The sequence below is a fragment of the Caretta caretta genome, chromosome 21 (assembly GCF_965140235.1).
Source record: "Caretta caretta isolate rCarCar2 chromosome 21, rCarCar1.hap1, whole genome shotgun sequence".
NCBI classification, from domain to species: Eukaryota; Metazoa; Chordata; order Testudines; family Cheloniidae; genus Caretta; species Caretta caretta.
Genome location: NC_134226.1, coordinates 12,936,194 through 12,957,550, shown reverse-complemented (window position 1 = coordinate 12,957,550; position 21,357 = coordinate 12,936,194). Strand labels below are relative to the sequence as shown.

Here is a 21,357-nt window from a genome sequence, read left to right as displayed (position 1 = left end):
GGGGGCAATACCACACGACAAACAGAATCAGGAGACCTGCTTCCGACGACAGATCTTTCCCAAGTCTTCTCATGATTTGCTCAAACTACAGCCTATGTTTTCAAGAGTGACCGGGGATTCTGAGCGTCACAATTTTGGGAGGATTAACTTGATAGGCCTAAAAAGGGGCCTGACTTTCAGAAAGTGCTGAACACCCATCCTTTGTAAATCAGATGGGTGACCCAGGAATGGAGGCCTCCAGAAACTCTAGTCACTTTTGAAAACGTGGGGCCCTACTTTGGTTTGGTTGTTTGTTTCGGTGGATGAAAAGTCCTGCTAGCGCAGTGCATGGCTTCTTTCGTGCATGGTTCCCCTCAGCAATGCACGTAAAATCAGGACTGTCCTTTGGCCGGATTCTCAGATCTATTTTCCCAGCTGAACTGAAATCGTACAGCATCCCTTCCTGTGACTTGCCCTGGTATGGCGCCTTGCGTCCCTATGGTTCTATGGTTCTATGTTTCATTGTGTTTGATTCAGACCCAAGGAAATGCTGTAGAACGGATTCCCTAATAGCTCAACGCTTTGGGGCGAAAAAATGTATTTGCACGTTATGTTCCTTTCACTTGCAATTGCCATGAAGAAAAATATGAAATGGGATGTCAGTATTCTCTATTCAGTGATCCAGAGAATGCAGGCCTTTGTGATTTCAATGAAAAAAGGAAGATCGCTGTACTACAGATTTGCTAAGGAGATGCGCATTGCATTTGACATGCTCACTAGCAATTGCATATGGCCAAAGATGGTCAGAACTCTGAACCAGGAACATGTCCTAACTGTGCCTAATATTTGTCAAAATCCTATTTGTCCTGAGTAGAAAATTCTACATCGGTCTTGTTTTTCTCAAACATGATTTTCATGGGGCTGCCGCCCTTTATGGGGGATTAGGGCTTTGTATGCTCGTGACTGCTTTATGAAGGCCCCAGCTTAGGGTTGCCAACTTTCTAATTGCACAAAACCAAACACCCCTGCGCCACTCCATTCTCCACCCCTTCCCTGAGGCCCTGCCCCTTCTCTGAGGTCTCGCCCCGGCTTGCTCCATCCCCCCTTCCTCTGTCACTCGCTCTCCCCACCCTCCATTCACTTTCACCGGGCTGGGGCAGGGGGTTGGGGTGCAGGAGGGGGTGAGGGCTCTGGGCTGGGATTGCGGGCACTGGGTGGGGCCAGAAATGAGGGGTTCGGGATACGGGAGAGGGCTCTGGGCTGGGGCAAGAGATTCAGGTGTGGGGTATGGGGTGCGGGCTCCAGCTGGGGGTGTGGGCTATGGGGTGCCAGCTGGAGCCAGCAGGGTCCCTTTTCGACCTGGCATTCTGGTCGAGAACCAGATGCCTGACAACCCTACCCCACCTGGGAGGTGGCTGCCCAAGGTGGCTGTTTTGTAAGTGAGCACCTGGACCTAATAAAGGGTGCCCAAGCTCAGTTAGAAGGGAGCTCCCAAGGGAGACGGGAAGGTGGTGTGGAGAGGCACTCCCAGGAGAGGGCTGTGTCAGAAGACCCTAGAGGGGGAACCCACCAGAATGAGCGCTGGTAAGAAGAGCTCCTAGAAGGGGAGACTCCTAGATGGAGGACTGCAGTTGGCAGGTATCTGAGAAGGCCTGGTCTCAGCCAGGGGGGTCTCCCAGACACTGGCCGGAAGCCCAGGCTGGCAAGGACTACCCCGCTGTCCCTTGAGAAGAGTCACAGTGGGCAGACCTCCCTGGACTCTGGAGAAGGATCTTACTCCAGCAGAGGCAAGAGGTTTAATACCAGGGGCAAAGGCCAGAACCGAGAGAGCCCCTGGGGAAGAGCCTGGATAGAGGCGAGCAATGGCCTCAGGTGGGGGACAGATGGACTAAGAACAACCTGGTCATCCGTTGGAGATGGTGGGGTGAAAATTTTGTTTATAACCTGCGTTGGCTTTTCTGCTACCCAATGAAGCCCCACCCCAAAAGGTACTGTAGCATCTAACAGTCTGTCTGGGGTTGTTGATACCCTGGGTGAGGTAAGGGCTCACCCCCAACACCACGCCCACCTGCAAGGGGGCACGCCGGGTTGGCCTGGAATAGTGACAATGATCCTTTTGATTCTGATGTGAAATGCCCTCTGCTGGGCCTCCTATTCCATTAGGAGAGACACATCGGGCTGTTTGCGGCAGGGACAGGAAAGAGGGGTTGTATCCGTCTGTGTGATTGTGTACATTCCATGCCGGCAAAGGAGGCTGGGTTTGACAGCCGGCTGGAGTCTGCCATCCGCAGAACGAGTACATCACAGGCAGGGGAGTTGCAAACTGACCCATGCTGCGCCCTGCCAGGGCACTGCAGTCCTGATGGGCAGGGGCTTCTTTGACTCTGACTCAGGCACGCAAGCTTGGTTTTTTTCCCGGCTCTGCCCCTGATTCTGTGTGACCTGGTGCTTTCTGTTCCTCCTCTGCAAAACAAGGGTAATTATACAGCCCTTGTCTGTCTTCTGTCTTCTCTCTTCGGGTTGTGAGCTCTCCAGAACAGGGTCTGTCTCTTACTAGATGTCTGTACAGCACCTTGCACAATGGGGCTCCAATCTCAGCCGGGGTCGCAGGCACTATTGTAATACACATAAGGACGGTGAATGGACAGTTCGGTCTTCCTGCCCGTTAAGCCCATGGCCTCTGTAATGAGGCTGTCGGTGAAGTGGTGGTTTGTAGTGTGAGCGTCCATTCACTAGGGAAGCAGATTGAAATCCACCCCGTCATTTCCATGAGCCACTGAGCAGCCACCAGATAGCAGCCGCTTTCAGCCATTGGCACCATGGGCTGGTTTCGAATGGGGGACGTAAAGGTAAAAGGACCAGTCTGTACTGGTGCTTTGATTCCTCCCCATGCCTGCCTCCTCCTATTCTCCGCTCACTGCCGCCAGCACTTGTTTCCATCCATAAACCCACTGGAGCGCCCCTCCCATATTACTGCACTTTATCAGCCCTTAGATTCTCACTGGGCATTGTAACAAGCAGATGGATGGATGGATGGTGATGACAGATGGATGGATGTGTGTATGGGGATGTTGGTTGGTAAGTGGATGGCTGTGTGGGGATTATGGATGGATGGATAGATGGCTGTGTGTCTGGGGATGGTGAATGGATGAATGTGTGTATGGGGATGACAGATGGATGGATGTGTGTATGGGGACAGACGGATGGATGGATGTGTGTATGGGAATGTTGGTTGGTTGGTAGATCGGTGTGTGTATGGGGATGACGGATGGATGGGTGTGTGTATGGGGATGTTGGTTGGTAGGTAGATCGGTGTGTGTATGGGGATGACGGATGGATGGGTGTGTGTATGGGGATGTTGGTTGGTAGGTAGATGATTGGTGTGTGTATGGGGATGACGGATGGATGGGTGTGTGTATGGGGATGATGGATGGGTGTGTGTATGGGGATGTTGGTTGGTTGGTAGATCGGTGTGTGTATGGGGATGACGGACGGATAGGTAGATGGCCTTTGTGTATGGGCGTGATAGATAATCATCCTTCTATTCTCTCTTCACTGTTATCCCTACCCTTCACCCACACTTTCTGTTCCCTTATTCCTTCCTCTTACCATTTTCCCCCTCGGTCTAGCACCCTGTCCCCCTTCCCAACACGCTCTATACTCTGTGCAGCATGTTAATCCAGTAACTAACGGGTTAAAATTGCACGTCTCTGTCTCATTCCCCTGTCTGCCGAGTGTCATGGCTCTCCAACTGCAGTGCATTTTATTATTTTTCATACCAAATCATATCGAAACGAGCCGAATCGTTCGGTGGTGTACCCGCTGTGCCTGAGAAAGAGCTATAATTACTGGCGAGGGCAATATTGCCATAGGTCCGTGCTTGGTTCGATGCCATAATATATATAAGACACAATCTTGTCATCATCCTCTTACCAGCATGGACTTTAGAACTAATTGATTCATTAAATGCCTGGCGGACTTTATAATCTACCCCCTGGCACCGTGTAAAGCAGGATTAGTGAGGGCAAACACTCATTGAAATAAGAGGATCCTCAAACCCCTTGGGACTCTTTAAGAATAATAAACCCTTTGCTCTTGTAAAGCGCAACAAGAACCCAGAGCCCTTTGCCAGCGGTATGTGCGGGGGCGGGGGGAAGCTTTTCTCCTGGGCCCCTGGGGAGGTAACATCCCAGATGTTCTGGCCCAGTAACCCTGCACAGCAGTCGCTTTAGGGTGAAGAGAATCTCTTCTCTGGTTGAAACTGGGGTGGGGAATTTAGATAAATGTAATACCCAGAATCCGCCCTTCCATAATACCATAGGATCCTTAATGATCACAAGTGACCAGGCCCTCAATCAAGAAATCAGGGCAAGATATCCAAGAGATTTGCATCTTGAGCGGCCGGGTGCTAGCTAGCCCCAGGCTGTGAGGCAGAGCAATATTCAGATGGGCCCCAAGCCCACATTCAAGGTAGATGCCCCACATCTCAGCCTTTCCCCCCATTCTGTCAGCCACTTAAATGCCCCTCCGCCCTCCTGCTACCGAGACCTGCGTGGATTTCAGTGATTCTAAAGCCAGAAGGGACCCCATGATCACCCAGTCTGGCGTCCTGTGCAACACAGGCCGTAGGATGTCCCTGAATTAATTCCTGGTTGACTTGAAGTAGAACTTTTTAGAAAAACATCCCATCTTGATTTAAATATTTCCAATGCTGGAGAATTCACCAAAACCCTTGGTAAGTTGTTCGCTGGTTAATTACTCTCACAGTTAAACATGTCCTTATTTCTAGTCTAAAATTCTTTAGCTTCAACTTCCAACCATTGGATCTTGCTAGACCTGTCTGTTGGATTGAAAAGCCCTCGATTACCAAATTTCTGTTCCCCATTTCCTTGTAATGCACTCCCGTGCTTAGTGATGTGAGGTTGCTTTAGAGGGGGAAATATGATTGCCAGAGAGCTATCCAAGCACTGGGCTAAGGGTGAGCCGCTCCAAGCCCTCACTCACAGGAGCAGGTTGGGGCCCTGAGGAGGATGTTCCAGCTGGGAGTAGAAATTGGTGATACTTAGGTGCAGTTTTCTTTATTTACAAAGACCGTACCAAGTCCTGTGTCTCTGAGCACAGAAGGAGCCCAATAGCAGGGACCAGCTTCTTTTGCTCATAGCACCAAGAGCCACCTTGTCAGCCTGCACCCCCCTGCCCCAAAGCCTCTCCCCTGGCTTCTGCCGGGCTCAGCCACCCTGCTTTCAGCTGCTCCTTCCCACTGCCTTGTCTGTCAGTCTCTCCCAGGTTTTTTGCCCTGCTCTGTCTTCACTCACACATGCACACGCACCCCCCCACACACACACCCCCACCCAAAACAAGTCAGTAAAAGTTCCAGGGTGGGTTCATATACTCCTTTTGTCTGAGGTGGGAGCTTCTCCTTACAGTGATGTTAATTGAAAGATGAGTGCCCACCTATCAATCTCAATGAGGTTTTACTTTACCCTCTGCCCCCACCCCACATAACGAGGTTTCATCCGGCTAATCAAATTTATTTCCCCTGCAACAACTGGGAGATGTTTCTTTCCCCCACCTCCAGCACTTCCCATGAGTCAGGCTTGTTCACTTTGCTCCTCCCCATCCCTTCTCTCCATTCTCCTGGCCTGAATTCTGAGAGCCATCAGCTCTTGGGGAGGGAGGCATTGTCCTCTGCCAGGCCTGTGGGAAGCCCCAGGCCAGGATCTTGAGTAGCAGCCTCTTGGTAGAGAGCAGCTCTGCTTGGGTCCCTCACCAGGCAGCTACAGCAGTCAGCCCCTGGCTAGAGCCAGTGCCCCTATTTTCCCCCATGTGAGACTCCTCAGGTGGGCAGGAGAGATGGACTATAGCTGCTACAGACCCAGAACACTGGCTTCTCCTGTGGCGTTGGAGAGACCACATCAGATGGGCACGGGGGAGAGACTTTGTTATGCAAATGTTCATTTGCCTGGTCGGGAAGGTCCCGAACGCACAGAGAACAAAATCCCACAGTGCGGCATGCAAAGCAAAGCAAGCAACCTCCACACCTGGGTGATACACCTTCCTATTCCCACTCCATCTAAATTGTCAGCTCAGTCAAATGTCATGCACACGTCTGGTGCTATGCAAATGACATGATGCAATCATAGTGGTTTTTAACCAGTCTTGGTGGGTCTGGTTTCACCCTCATCAGCCTTGATCAGTTACCAGAATAAAATAATACCTAGCTCTGATGAAGTGAGCTGTAGCTCACGAAAGCTCATGCTCAAATAAATTGGTTAGTCTCTCAGGTGCCACAAGTACTCCTTTTCTTTTTGCGAATACAGACTAACACGGCTGTTACTCTGAAACCTGTAGCTCTGATATGGTGCTTCTCCACAGTGGAGCTCAAAAGTGGATCTTTACAAGGAGGGTTGGTAACATTATCCCCATTTTACAGAGTGGGAAACTGAGGCACAGAGCAGTGCCTGAGGTCACCCAGCAGGCCAGTGGTGGAACCAGGAACAGAATCCAGGTCTCCTGAGTCCCAGTCCAGTGCTCTATCAGTCAGGAATGACTAGGGAAGCCAGAAATGATCACAGATCCCATGACCCCAGGGATGCTATTAAAAATATAAGGGTGTTTGTTAGTTTGCGGTCAAATCCTGCCATCTCTGCTTGGCCCGCTCTTAGGGGAAAACGCTACCAGGGCTTCTTGCAGAGTAAGGTCCCACGGAAGGTGGTTAACAGTGTCAGGATCTGGCTCATAGTCTTTATTCAGTAGAAGCTCGCATCAGCGTCAGTGGGAGTTTTGCCTGAGAGGGGACCAAGAACTCCGCAGTGGCTCTGCCAAAATCCCCCCACGTGGGGTAGCACAAAATGACTCCGACAATCCCAATCTGCCACTCAGTTCCCCCTGTTCTAGTGTGGGACATACCCTTCGCCCACTTTGTCCAGCACATGTCCCCCAGTCCCCTACTGCATCGCCTACCTCGTCATGTCAACTCCTGGCCCCATGCATGGGGGGAACAGGGCAGTCTCATGGAGCCTGCCCTTCCCCTCCCCTCACATACCCATGGTGTGAGTAGCTGGTGTAGGCAACAAAGGGTAACCACTGACTTCAGTGGGCACTGGATCCAACCCACTGAGAGGCACTGAGATCACTAACCCCCGGGATATTTCCCAAGACCCTTCGCCACCATGATCTGGAGCTATAAATAAACCTGGGAAAGGGAGGAGAAAAGGAAGGAAATATCCCTGAATGGCAGCTTTGTCTCTTGTTTTGACATCTGTTTACTTGCCGTTTCCTACCAGCTGAACCCATGGCTTTGCTCCTGGCATGTTCACCAGTGAGAAAGCAGAACGTCTGTCAGCATCCAGTGCGAGAATTCTTCAGCCTTCCGTCTGTTGCCTTTGCTTTTTCTAGGCATAAAACCAACTCTGAGCTGCAAAACCCCACAGCATGAGCTAGTAGGAACAAGAGCCTCTAGGTGGTGGGATACACTGGCTTTGGAAGGAAGCAACGGGCTAGAATTGCCTTGGTCTTGGCAGCTGGGTTTCCTAGCAGGCAGCGTTATGGTGAGGGAACGTGCTGCAACGCTGTCTGCGCACAAGTGGGATTTGAAGGGACACACCCGCACACACACACACACACACACACACACATGCTGACACACTGGCTGAGAAAAGCCAGTGCTGTAAAGGAAAATTCCTGTCTCCGGCGACCTGTTTACCAACCCACTGGTCTTGGCGGAATCTATGCTGAAGATGAACGTTTGGCTTGTTAGAATGACGGTTGGATGGTGCGAGGTGCTCTCACGCCAGTGTGCCATGCCGATCTTGTCGGGCCACCCAGCATATGGCTACACTGCACTAAAAGACCCACGGCGCGGCTGTGGCTGTCCCAGGTCAGCTTGACAGTCGCAGGTTGAGGGGCTACAAATAGCAGCGGAGCCCAGGCTCTGAAACTCCGCGAGGGGGGGGGGTCTCACAGCCCAGGTTCCAGCCTGAGCCCAAACATCTACACAGATATTTTTAGGCCGGCAGCCTGAGCCCTGGTCAATTGACCCAGGCTCTGAGGCGCAGCGGTATTGGTGTTTTCTTGCAGTGTAGACGTACCCTGGTAGGCATGAGCATGTGTTCTTCATACCCACATGCTCCCTTTCGTAGATTTGTTTTTTTAAGGCCAATAAGAACCATTGGATCATCTAGGCCAGGGCCGGCTCTACAGTTTTTGCTGCCCCAAGCAGTGAAAAAACCTGCCACCTCGGATGGCAAAAGGAAGAAGCCGCCGCCGACGTGCCGCCACGGCCGGAGGAACTGCCGGCCCCAAGCACCTGCTTGGAACGCTGGTGCCTGGAGCCGGCCCTGATCCAGGCTGACCTTCTGTATAACACAGGCCAGAGAATTTCATCCAGTTACCACTGCATGGAGCCCAGTCAGTTCTGTTTGACTAAGGCATGTCCCCTGGACCTGTCGGGGGTCCTTCCGGAATTCTCTGGTAATCTCCACTGGCCCCGAGCCAAGATCTGCGGCCTTCATCCAGAGACCTATTCTCCTGCGTAGGGGGGGTCTTTGCAATGGGGCAAGGTTTAGGATTCATTCCCAGGGCTTATTGTTTAATCGTTTTCACATTGTGCATCGTCTTAGACATGCTGGGCCAAAGCCGTAGCGGGTGTCAATTGGCTGGTCCATGGAGTGATGCTAATTCATGCCAGCGCAGGCTTTAGCCCACCTGTGAACCACCTCCCTCTGTACTTTGGTGTCACGTCAACCGTCTTCTACTCACTAATAAGTCACCGATATCACTGTGCTGGAATTTCTGTAACTTCCTCCTTCTAAGAGCAAAGGCAGCTACGATCATGCGATAAAACAACAGACACCGATGGCCACCTGCCAAAATATTATGCCTCTTATCCTGCTTTTTATCTAATATAAAAGAACTGCTACAGGACTCACATTGGGTGATTAAGATGCATTTTACTTCACCTGTAACATAATATTCACTTGCATTCTGCCTCACCCCATTCTCCACATTTCATCCGGAATCAATTAGAAGGATACACTCAAGTACATGCTCTCCAAGATATTCATAACAGCACTTGGGAATGTTTGTTCCTCTCTGTGTTGATTAATGTACGAGAAGAAACTGTAGATCCTCAAATCATTTGGCAGAAAACCTGATTGTTCAGTACATAACGTCGCGACTCCAACGGCAATCCACTTGTCAGTTCACGTGCGCCCAATCCATAACCTGCTCCAAAATTTGATGAGACGCTGTAGCTTAGCAGGGTTTATGGCCCTGCTGTCTGCAGCAGGAAAATGGCTCATGGCTGAAGACAGGTCCTCGGTGGACTCTCAACCAGTGTTGACAATGGTTTGGTTGGTACTGAACAATCAGATTTTCTGCCAAATGATTTGAGGATCTACAGTTTCTTCTCGTACATTAATCAACACAGAGAGGAACAAACATTCCCAAGTGCTGTTATGATTTCCAGTCCCCATTGCAGAATGGTTACATCACAGTCCTCTGATGGGGAAACGGAACTCTCGGGCGTCCGTCATTCTGACAAGTATGGCCCATTTTTGTCCCAAAGGGTCCCTTCATTCCATGCCCCTCATGTCTATGTCTGAAAGGATCACATGGTATTGGATGCAACCGTGTGGCACCATCACACCCAGCATCTTCCCAGGCATTGCACTGTACCAGCATCTGCATTACAAACCGACAGTGTAGGAATACAGGTATTGCCCTAGAAGCTCGGAGCTGCGGCCCCTCGAGTTCAGTATCCCATCTCTGACAGCGGCCAGCAGCTGATGCTTTATAGGAAGATGCAAGAACTCCAGCAGCAGCCGATGGCGGATAATCTGACCTCCTCATTGGTTTCATCCCAATCTCGAATACTTGGAGATTGGCTAAACCCTGAGATGTGAGGTTTCATATCCCTTGCAGAATTTTAATAGCATTAATTATAATAAATAAAAGACCTACCAACAGGATTGGAGCCCAATTTAGTAAAGCATCCTATTCATGGAGGACACTTAAGCACATGTGCTTAAAATTAAGCATGTGCTTAAGTGATTTTCTTACCAGGGCCTTGAATGGTAGGAGAAGTAAATATATTTTTATATCCTGGGGTTAAAATTGTTCAGAAGCCTGAGCTATCATATGCAAAGATTTGGTCAATAGAGGACTCTCACAGATTCGTCAGGCGAAGGTAGTATAACCATTAGATACTGAGCATTCATCCTTAGCTAGCCGTCTTTTATGATCTCCATGTTGACCCCCATGTTACTCATTGTCTTCCGTGGTTTTTAATCCATGCGCCATGAAATTCTATCAAATGCAAGAATCACTGACAGCTGGTCCTTCCCAGCCCAGGATGGCTTTCTGCTTCACAGAGGTGGGGCTGAAGTTGAAGATACCGGAGGTACCGGCAGCAGTTCAGAAAGTGAACTCCTAGGGAGCAGTTTTCAGTCTGGGCTTTCACAGCTGCTGGTGCTGAACTTCTCACAGTTCTGTTGAGACAGAAGAAACCACAGGTGAGGATCCGCTCCACAAACGGGATGGGTGTGTGATGCTGGTGAGTACAGACCTTGGCGGGTTATGAGGAGCATATGGGAACTGATGGCAATGCCATTGGCATAAACCAACTTCTAACTGTTGGGGGTTAGGAGGAAAATGTCCCTGTGGGCAGGTTTATCCCATTTCTGCCTCCTGCGGGGTTTCTGTCCTGTGGAGCCATTGGCACTGAACATTGCTGGAGACAGGCTACTAGACTAGATTGCCTGATCCAGCCTGGTACTTCCTACCCTGCAGTGTACCTCCAGTGCCCAGCCAGAGGGACTGGGCCAGGCGTTGGCAGATCTGCAGGGACCAGAGAAGGAAGGAATCCGCCACACAGCAGCAGCTGCAGGGATGCTTCACAGCAGCTCCTGCAGGCTCTGTGCTCCTGAATTGATGCAGCCCAGCTCCGCAGGAGGAAACGACTGATGGACCTATGGAGTCACAGGTTCACCAGCCCTACTCAAGCCCCTCGGTGTGCTGGGGTGAAGGCAGCTCCCACACAGCAGAGTCCCCAGCGAGTTCCCGTAGAGGCCACACACCCTGCATGAGCTCCCAGAATCCTCTCAGTGGAATCACACCTTGCAGGAATTCGGGGCCTCAAGCCCATCCTGACTCGTGATGCATTAACCCTTTCTGTTGCTTTGCACCAGGCGCGACCACTCTCAACCCTTTGTCCCAGCGCAGCCCACCAAAAAGCAAGAAGTGAAAAGCTTGCCCGTGTTGATCTGCCTGTTGGAGGCAAGTGGCACTAAATTTGGCAGTGTGGTACGTAGGAATAGGGTAATGTCCTTTTAAATGGTTGACAAGCCCTCCATTGGCGCTTACTGTGTTCTGTGTTTTAGAAGTCACCAGAAACCAACCAGAGCAGCACTGTGTGTAGCTAGGCCAGGCATGTCTGTGTATAGCTATCTGGGACCCAACTGTGCCCATGTGGTTTCTTCATATTGTTGTGTAAAGAGCAAAAGACATAAGAGGCATACAGACAAGATTCACAGAATCATGGAATATTAGGGTTGGAAGAGACTTCAGGAGGTCATCTAGTCCAATCCCCTACTCAAAGCAGGACCAGTCCCCAACTAAATCATCCCAGCCAGGGCTTTGTCAAGCCGGGCCTTAAAAACCTTTAAGGATGGAGATTCCATCACCTCCCTAGGGAACCCATTCCAGAGCTTCACTACCCTCCTAGTGAAATAGTGTTTCCTAATATCCAACCTAGACCTTCCCCACTGCAACTTGAGACCATTGCTCCTCGTTCTGTCATCTGCCACCACTGAGAACAGCCGAGCTCCATCCTCTTTGGAAGACTTCAGATACACACAGGAGGGCATTGGCAGAGGGATAAATAACATCCCAGGACTCATTGGGCATAGTGTCTGAATGATCAGAGAACAGTCAAGGGACCACCCAGAAAACCAAAACTGAGCCCAATGGAAATGGAAACTTTTTAAAGTCTTCTGTGTTCCCATTCTCTTTTGATGGCTGTTACCCCAGGTCCTCGTTTAGCTGTCTGGCAATGATACGTTTTATGGGGCTGATACTATACACCTCCACTGTGATGTGTCAAAAAGGTTTTGACAAAATGATTCTTTTTTTGTCAAAAGTGGGGGTTTGTTGAAAACCATTTTAAAAAATAGTTTTAGAGGAAAATAGTGGGGGGACGACCCTGAAACCCCCCAAAATGACACGTTTGGGGTTGCTGAAAACAGATCTTGACTTTTCTGACAAAATCTCCAAATTTTTGACCAAAAGTCTTGGAAGGAAATTTTTTGTTTTTCATTCTGGTGAAGAGTTTTACGTGGGACCAAAATCATTTCCCAACCAGCTCCAGATGCCAGCCATGGAGGCTGGATTGAGTGATACCGGAGGGTTTTAGAACTATTTCGATATAAATCAGGACCATCAGGCAGGGAGGCGTGAGAGAGAGAGGATGGTCTTATGATTAAGGCACTGGATAGGGACTCAGGAGATCTGGGTTCCATTCTGATCTCTGCTATGAACACCCTGCATGACCTTAAGCAAGTCACTTCAACTCTGTGCCTCAGTTTCCCCATATGTAAAATGGAGCTGCTAATCCATTCCTTTGTCTCTCTTGCCTATTCAAGTAGCCTATTGCTACTCTTCAGGGCAAAGATTCTCCCTCATTAAATGACGGTACAGCACCTGGCACAATGGGACCTTGATCTCAGCTGGCATCGCTAAGGGTCACAATAATACAAATAACAATGGTGGGGGCCTGATGCTCAGCTGGTGTAATCTGTCATAACTCCATTGATGCCTATGGAGCATCACCGGTTTACACCTCCTGAAAATCTGCCCCAGCATGCTGTCATGGGCTGTATCACACATTCGTTTCTCCTCTTACCCTGACGTTCTTGCTGTAGGAAAACTGCACAAAGGTATCCTGGAGATATTGGTCTCCAAAGCCCATGATCCTGTTCACCGCATGGTTACAGATGCCTGCCACTTTGGCAGTTAAGTGCACAGCAAATGCAAATTGTAGCTCCTCGGGAGACATCTCAGGCACTTGGGCCTTCACTTCTTTATTGACATAGACATCGGCTAAGTGCTTGAAGGAGCTGTAAGAGATATCTTTGAAGAACGTGGTGAGATTTGTGTCTTCTTTTATCTGTTTAAGAGGGAAACCAGTTAACACACATATTGATGAATATAATACATATTGCTTCTAATCTGTGTGTCACCACCAACCTCACAAGCTGACCCACTCCTGAAATTGTATTGGCTTCCTACCCATTTGATTCATTCCTATCAATTCCTAGACAACCATCTCCTTCCTCTCCTAGCCTGAAACTCATCCCTGCGCAGAAAGCCAGCACAAGGTCAATGCACTGCTTAAGTTCTATTTTAAGCCCTAAGTGGTGCATCACCTTTGTTCAGGCCCCTTCTGTCTGTCAGATTCCCTTAGGACTAACCCATCACTTCATCTCTCCAACCCCATCTGAGGTCTGATCCAAGTCAGTGGGAATCTTTCCTCTGGCTTCAATGGTCTTTGGATCAGCCCCGGATGATAAGATGCCGTGAGAAGCACTGAGCACCTTTGGCAATCCCTTTGGATGGAAAGCCACTTGGCAGGTAAGCCAGGCTTTCGGTGACTTTCAGTGATGCGTACAGCACGTCCCTCAGATATTGCAAAAGGGCTGGGGATGGAGCCCAGGTTCAGAAGTAGCTTAGGAGAGGTGTCAAAGCAGAGTCCTTAATAGATTATTTTATGTGAGACTCCACTGTCAATGATGCTTCCCCAGTTTATACCAGCAGAGAATTTGACCCAAATCATCTATAGTCCACCAGATAAAGTCCTCCCCTTACCTTCTCATCCAAGCGATCCCCAGTGCTCTTGAGCAGGGCAACTATTTTTCTTATGATGGCTTCCTCTGCAGACAGAGAAAGAGAATTACTTCCAGCATTTGAGACAGTCTCTTCTACAAGCCCAGGTCCTTCCGCCCTCGACGCTGAGGACAGGATTTTCAACGCAGGCACTTAGAGGTTCTTTTCAGAAAAGCAATTTATGTGTCCAGGGCAACAGAAAAGCACCCCTACATTCTGAGCTGTGACGATCCTGATCCCAGCATGAGCTCTGCAGTGTGAGCCCCTGGCATGGAGCTCATAGGACGGGGAATTTTGGCCTGGCTGCCCAGTTGCAGGTGTAACTCATGCTAGCAGTGTGGCGCTAGGTCCCCCTCTGTTTGTAGCAGGACTTTTATAGATTCCCCACAAAGGACCTGGTCTGTTAGCTCACAGGCAGTAGCCGATTCCAATTGTGCTGACAATTGCCTGATTGTTTCCTTGTACTCCCCAGTCCATCTGTCTGGGTCTCCATCTGTTGTCTCTTTTCCAAAAGTTAGATTGTCAGCTCTTCGTCAGTCCTCGCTAACCTGACTGCCAATTTTCAGCCCCGTGCACCCATAAACGGGCTTTAAAATGCTCCAGATATCACAAGATTCGTTATAAAATTGCATGTTGGCGGCACTGCCGATCTGCCAACAAGGAGCCCCTTTCCTTGCTCAGAGCCAGCCACCTGGCTTACCAGGGCCACATGCCCAGCACAGTCTGCATGGGCAATTCCTACCTGGATGAAATTCAGTCCTGGGCAGCGGCCTATACTGCAGTCGTGTACCTCACCCCCACTCAGCGTGGTGCTCTGCCCTCCTCTAGTGGTGATTGGGCCACATATAGAGGGTGATGAGCCTGGAACAGCCGTGGGTAGCAGAGCCTTTTAGCTCGGGCCCTGGGGGCTCCTGGTTTTAGACCTCCGGGGCCCAAGGTCCATCCCCGCTGCTGACAACCCATCCAGGGGCATTCCACTACAGCTCTGCACAGGGACGAATCTCACCCCCCCCCCCCCCCCCAGGTTTTTTTGTGCCTAGATCAAGGGTGGCCCACGACTGTACATGTCCTGGAACGAGATGATACTGACCAGATTCAGGAGTGCCAGCAGGTTTCGGTAGCCCTTCGTAACGGTGGTTTCTGTTTCTCTTGGCTTCATTGCCCTGGATTATCAGCTGTATCTCTTCCGAGACTTGCGTGCAGTAAAGCTCATGTTCTTCCCTAGCTGCAAAGAGAAAGCGGGTGAGGTTTTTAATTGGTGTGACCTTGCTGACTGAAAGGGAGTTCTCGGACAGGCCACCTTCCAGTAGCAAAATTCCAGCTGACACTGCTCATGCTTGCCCTGGCTCGGGAATTCGTGTGAAACTGTGGCCAGCAACCAAGCATGACAATCACATGGTGCTTTTCAAGCCCTGGCTTCTGCTACAAAGACAATCACTGAGCCTCTCAAACTTACCCTGAAAATTTACCAGCCGCTTCATAAAGACTGTGTAGCAGGGAAGAAATGATTCTTAAAATGTGTATATAAACAACGGGCTTGTCTACACTCAAAAGACGAACAGGCGTAACTATGTCGGTTAGGGGTGTGATTTTTAACTGATAAAATGATTCTAGTAAATGTCCCATTGCGGACTCAGTTATATCAGTTTTGAGGTACCAGCTACCGGTATCGTTTTTGCACATCCCAAACCAGAATAAGTTATTAGAGGGGAGATGTGCCATTTTCACGATACCAGGATAGTCAAAGCAGTGCACCTTTCTTGTGGAGGCAGGCCTGAAGGAGAGAGAACTCCGCAGACACCCAGAGGGAGATCTTCAAAAGCACAAATGTCAGACAGTCCTCCCACCGAAAGTCACAGATCATTTTAAACCAATGGGATTAAGGCCAGGTCTACACTAGAAATTTTGCCAGTACAATGTGAGTTTGGGGTGTGATTCTTTATGACTTCATACCAGCAAAAACCCTTTCTGTAGATGCAACTGTACCAGCAAAGAGCCTTTTCCCAGTATGGCTTATTTTGTTCCGAGAACTGGTATAAGTTACACCAGCAAAAGAATTCTTTTGCCAGTATAAGCTGCATCTCCACTAGAAAGATTTGCTGGTATAGCTATCCCAGTATATCTGCATAAGCAGACCCTTGCCAGTGTAGACAAGGTCTTTGGCATCTAATCGCACCTCTGCAAATCTCCCAGTATGTGTCACGGTTACAGTCACTTTCCTGAACATAATCCCACTTTAAAATTCTGCCTATGGTCCCCACGGGGAACACAGAGCTATTTAGCTACAAATGTTCTATGCTCCTACCTTGTGAGGATGGCCTGTGAATGCTCCGCAGTGGAAGAAAGCTGGGCCTCTTTGCTTTTATTCCTGCTTCCTTCCCTGCTTTCTTTTCCTCCTCAGTGGCATGTTTCTTAAGTGAGAAAGTTCTCCTGTGGCTGGATCTCTTTTTAATGGTTTTCCCAGGCTGCGGCGATGAACTGGAGTCTGCTCCAGTTCTTGTAGCCGCTTCTGCTTCCATGCAGCTAGGAGCCCGCTGCACGCTGGCCTCTTTTTCCTTTGTCTTTTTATCATCAGTGTTTTTCTGGTAGAAGAAATTCAGGAGAGTCTTGATCCAGGAGCGTTGATTTTTCCCAGGGGACAAGCTCTTCAAGCCTTTCCCCTTTGGCTTCTGCTCGTCTTCTGTAGCATTCCCACAGGCCAACGGTTTGCTCTTCTCGCTGAGTGTATCTTCCAGCCTCAGTGCCTTGGCTCTGTCTGCTTGGCCCTTCCTCATGATTAGCTTGGAACCCGAGTACCCGCAGAAGTCACTTGCCGCTCTTTGGAGCTTAGTCATCTTCTTCCCCTGTGCGCCGTTGGCCTCCTCCACTCTCTTCTTAGCAGCAAAGGAATCCTCACAGCTGCTCAGTGTGCGCTTGACATAAATTTCCAACACCTTCTTGGCGTCTTTCCTGTCTAGAGATAGGAACTTTCCCTTGGGCTGGCTCTCTGATTCCCATGGTCTCCTCCATTGGGTTTCCATGGCTTAGATGCTACAACAAAGGAAAAGAATATTTCAGGAAGTCACAGAGCTGGATTAGACTCAGTGGGACAGCTGGTGTAAATCAACATGGTTCAGTTGAAGGCCACCAGTTGAAGCTTTGGCCCTCTGATACTGCTGGTCAATGATCGACAGTCTTTATTGTTATTACTCAAACAAATTCTTATCTAGGTCGTATACGTGTTTCTTGTGCAGCTTTGTCACGCAAACCAGGATAAAGATCAGAAAGATTCAGAAAGAAAAATTGAGCGGAGGGACTGGAAGAGTCAGGGGATGAGCAAGATGCTTTCAGCTCAAGCCCATATGTTTCTATCCGATGAGCAGTTCCCAGGGGGCAGACTGGGTCACAAGCCAGGATGCTGTACAGAACACAGTGGATTTGCAGGAGTATAATCCGCATAATGTGATTTTAAGGTCTAACAGTTCATAAACCACCAAAGCTAAAATGAAATGCTACATGCCGGTGATCTCTGTTTTCTAGCCTGGTTCCTAGCCTTTAACGCACTATCTGACCTTGAAATAACGGTCACTCCCTGAAATCAGACAACGAGCAAGCCTTTTACCAGACAAATCAGGATGTTTTCCACTCCTGTCACAGGCCTGTGACTTGCCTTGCAGCTCTTCACTGGAGTTAGTGGTCTCAACCCACTTCCTGGTGGACAGGTGTCTACACAGCAAAACTCATGACCAGCCCAGCTGGTAGGTTCAGCACAGAGACCATGGACAGAGAGGATCATTGAGTCTGAACTCCCTGCTTTCCCCGAGAGGTGGTCCCTCCAGGTGAGGGCTGGGGGCAGTGTGAATAGTACAAGCCTGTGTGACTGCTCTCTTACATTATAATGATTAGCTGACGCTGATGATAATTGTACTCAAACCAGCTGATCAGTAACTTATTCCCCTTTTCTTGTACCTACACCATGAAACACTGCAACTAAAAAAAAAAATCCTGATCTTTTTCTCAAAAAGAACAGGAGGACTTGTAGCACCTTAGAGACTAACCAATTTATTTGATCTTTTTCTGACACTGGCTGAGCAACTCCGTTCCCTTCAGTGGAGTTACTGCTGATTTACACCATTGTAAGATGAAATTCAGCCCTGCACAGAGATCCAGCAGAAAGCCTTTGCACCACTTAAGCCCTCTTTTGAGGAATCATCTGGGACTTAAAGTGTTATGTGCTTTCTGCCAGCTCTCTCTGCCTTGCCTATGAGGTCAATTTCACCGTGACTGAGAGGAGAATCAGGCCCCAAGGATACTTTCCTTGCTAGAAATTAAAGGCGCGGTACACAAAATCCAAAATCACAATCGCCGCAGACAGCACGGAAAAGCTGCAGCTGAAATAAAAGCATGCTGGGGCTTTCACAGGTGCAAACTGAGCCTGACCCCAGCTGACATTCATGGCACTACGCCAGTACAAGTTTTAGATCACAGCTAGAGCCAAAGGCTATAAGACCACCGCACCCATCCGAATGTCAGTACTTTCTTTAGAGCAGAGAGACATGTAGACTCTCAGGGACCAAAAGCATCAATCAACCCCAGGACGGCTTCTATCAAGTTTAAGTTGGTCCAAAAAGTCCAATATGTTATTGCATTTATAAATAAGTTTAACAAAGTTTAAAAAAGCAAGTTCATTTTGTTTCTATTGATTCTGATAGATTGAAGACAAATCATCTTTAGTCTGATTGTATTTCATTTACCTTTCTGCTAGTACTCCTGCCTTTCTTGGCCTGTTTCAAGACAGGTGCCTTAGCCACAAAGCGCTAATGCTTATAGGGCTCCCAGGAACCAGTGCAGTTCTCTTTATATAAGCCGGCTTCACATTGAGCAAGATGTTTATTTTTACCAACCACTCAGGTAGCAGAAAGGTTGATAACACCTGCAGCTGGTCTCTCAGCCAGCACCTCCGCCCTGCAAGTGCATGTTAGCAGTAGATAGGGAAGTCCATATTTGGCATCCTGGGGTTTCTGAGTTTCACCAGGAGAAAAAGCTTCCTTATTCCGAGCAACCACGAAAACAACAGCTTCATAAACTCCAATCAATGCACCCAGAGGGCAATAAATGCATTTTGAAACCTAGATGATCTACTGATCATGATGTTAGTTTCACTGCCCCTTTTGGCTCGAGCGGTTAGTCAATATTTGAGCCCTTGCCAGGTCCTTTCCATTACGAGGAGACGTGGATGATACAAATCAGGTTTATGCTTTGGCGAAATCCAGTTCATTTACAAAAAGGAAATATGTTTCCCTGAAACAGCAGGCAGTTTGCTTTCACAGAAATCCAAGTCTGCCTCCTCAGTGAGTAACATGCTCATAAGAAGCTCTGTCTCTTGGTTTCATCCTAGGGTCACTGTCTTGTTGGCTGCTGGTTATTGTCTGCTGTCTGCCTCTCACACAGAGAGCTGCAACCAATCTATCCCTCAGCCCCTGCGCTTTACAATCAGTACCAAAGAACCCCTCTGTCAACACAGCGCAGCTTCTGACCGGTCTTGCCATGTGGGCCATGGCCTTGGGCTTTGGCTTCCTATTGTTTCCAGCTATCACAACTTAAAGGGACCTTTTTAATTGCTCCTTCCCTTTAGCCTGAAAGAAGGCAATTAGCATGGCCATCAGCTTTAACCAGGTCTGTGACAGATCTGTGGATCAAAGACACACTTGATGACAGTCATTTACATCTTCTAGCATAACAGGATGTTTTTCTTCACTGGTTATTCAATAGCTCTTTGAATAAGCAGCACCACAGTGAGTCTAATGCTGGCCTTGCTTGGAGGCCCCGTCCCCCTGGAACCTGCTTGCAGCCCCCTAGGGGGCCTTGGATCCCTGGGTTGAGTTGACGTTCATGCGGGCAGATAATACATATATCGCCACGTAGTAGGGCCCCTTTATCCTTAAATGGGAGGAGAAGCAAGCCCATTTGCTACACAAACTTGTGCCCCTTGGGAGTTTTGCTGGTTTTAATTCGCTCAGCAGAGAGGGATAATGGAGATAAGGCCATTCCTAAAAACAGAGCCAAAAAAACCATTCATTGAGGGAGTTAATTACACCCTGGGCCAGGGATGAATTTGGACCGGGAAGTTTAGCTTCACAGCATGGTGGTTACCATCCAAAAGCTGCTGTTGGCTATTAATTGTTCTCATGCCACCTAGTGGCGAAGCGCTGCACTGCCCCTTGAGACACCAGAGTAAACTGACCTCAGTTGAAGCCAGGCATTTAAGGCACCATCTGCCATCCAGGCAAAAACCTCCCCCTTGCGTTGCCCTTGTGGCCACAGACCTATGCACTGCAGCAGGGCTTCACGGGAAATGAGAGATTCATAAGAACAGGCGTACTGCGTCAGACCAATGGTCCATCTAGCTTCATATAGTGTCTTCCGACAGGGGCCAGTGCCGGATACTACGGAGGGAATGAACAGAACCGGGCAACTATCGAGTGATCCTTTGTCATCCAGTCCCAGCTTCTGGCAGTCCGAGGTTGCGGGACACCCAAAACGTGGGGTTATGGCCCTGACCCTCTTGGCAAATAGCCAATGACGGACCTAACCTCCATGAATTTTTGAATCAGCTCCTCTCACTCACTGTGTGATGAAGAGGGGGAATTTTTCCTGTTGAAGTTGAAGTTGTTCCACTCTTGATGATCACTTTAGATAAGCTATTACCAGCAGCAGAGTGGGGTGGGAGGAGGTATTGTTTTATGGTCTCTGTGTATATAATGTCTTCTGCAGTTTCCACAGTATGCATCCGATGAAGTGAGCTGTAGCTCACGAAAGCTCATGCTCAGATAAATTGGTTAGTCTCTAAGGTGCCACAAGTACTCCTTTTCTCATTCCCAAAGAGTAGTTATCAGTGGTTCATAGTCAAGCTGGAAGGGTGTAATGAGTGGGGTCCTGCAGAGGATTGGTCCTGAGTCAATATCTTCATAAATTATTTAGAAAATGGCATAGAGTGTACACTTACTCCAATGAGAAACTGCTGAGCTTGAATTAATATGCAAACTAGATACTATTAACTTGGGTTTGATAAGAGACTGGGAGAGGCTGGGTCATTACACATATTGAATCTATTTCCCCATGTTAAGTATCCTCACACCTTCTTGTCAACTGTCTAAATGGGCCATCTTGATTATCACTGCAAAAGTTTTTTTCTCCTGCGGATAATAGCTCATCTTAATTAATTAGCCTCTTACAGTTTGTATGGCAACTTCCACCTTCTCTGTATATATATATATATATATATCTTCTTACTATATGTTCCATTCTATGCATCCGACGAAGTGGGCTGTAGTCCACGAAAGCTTATGCTCAAAAAAATTGGTTAGTCTCTAAGGTGCCACAAGTACTCCTTTTCTTTTTGCGAATACAGACTAACACAGCTGTTACTCTGAAACCTTCAATTAAATAGTAATGAGGCCAAAGCAAGAACCAAGTGCAAGAAGCCCTTTATAGTGACCAGCAGAAAACAATTAAGTA

At 48.7% G+C, this 21,357-nt stretch overlaps 1 protein-coding gene across 1 annotated transcript; it reads right to left on the bottom strand.

The window, feature by feature from the left end:
* Window positions 1–9,979: 9,979 nt before the first annotated feature.
* Window positions 9,980–16,646, bottom strand: BNIP5 (BCL2 interacting protein 5). The gene is made up of 5 exons (XM_075121956.1): window positions 16,166–16,646; window positions 14,951–15,085; window positions 13,843–13,907; window positions 12,881–13,144; window positions 9,980–10,469 (listed from the first exon to the last, which is right to left on the bottom strand). The coding sequence occupies exons 1-5, from the start codon at window positions 16,632–16,634 to the stop codon at window positions 10,425–10,427; spliced, it is 978 nt and encodes a 325-aa protein (XP_074978057.1). The 5' UTR covers window positions 16,635–16,646; the 3' UTR covers window positions 9,980–10,424.
* Between the last annotated feature and the right edge of the window lie 4,711 nt (window positions 16,647–21,357).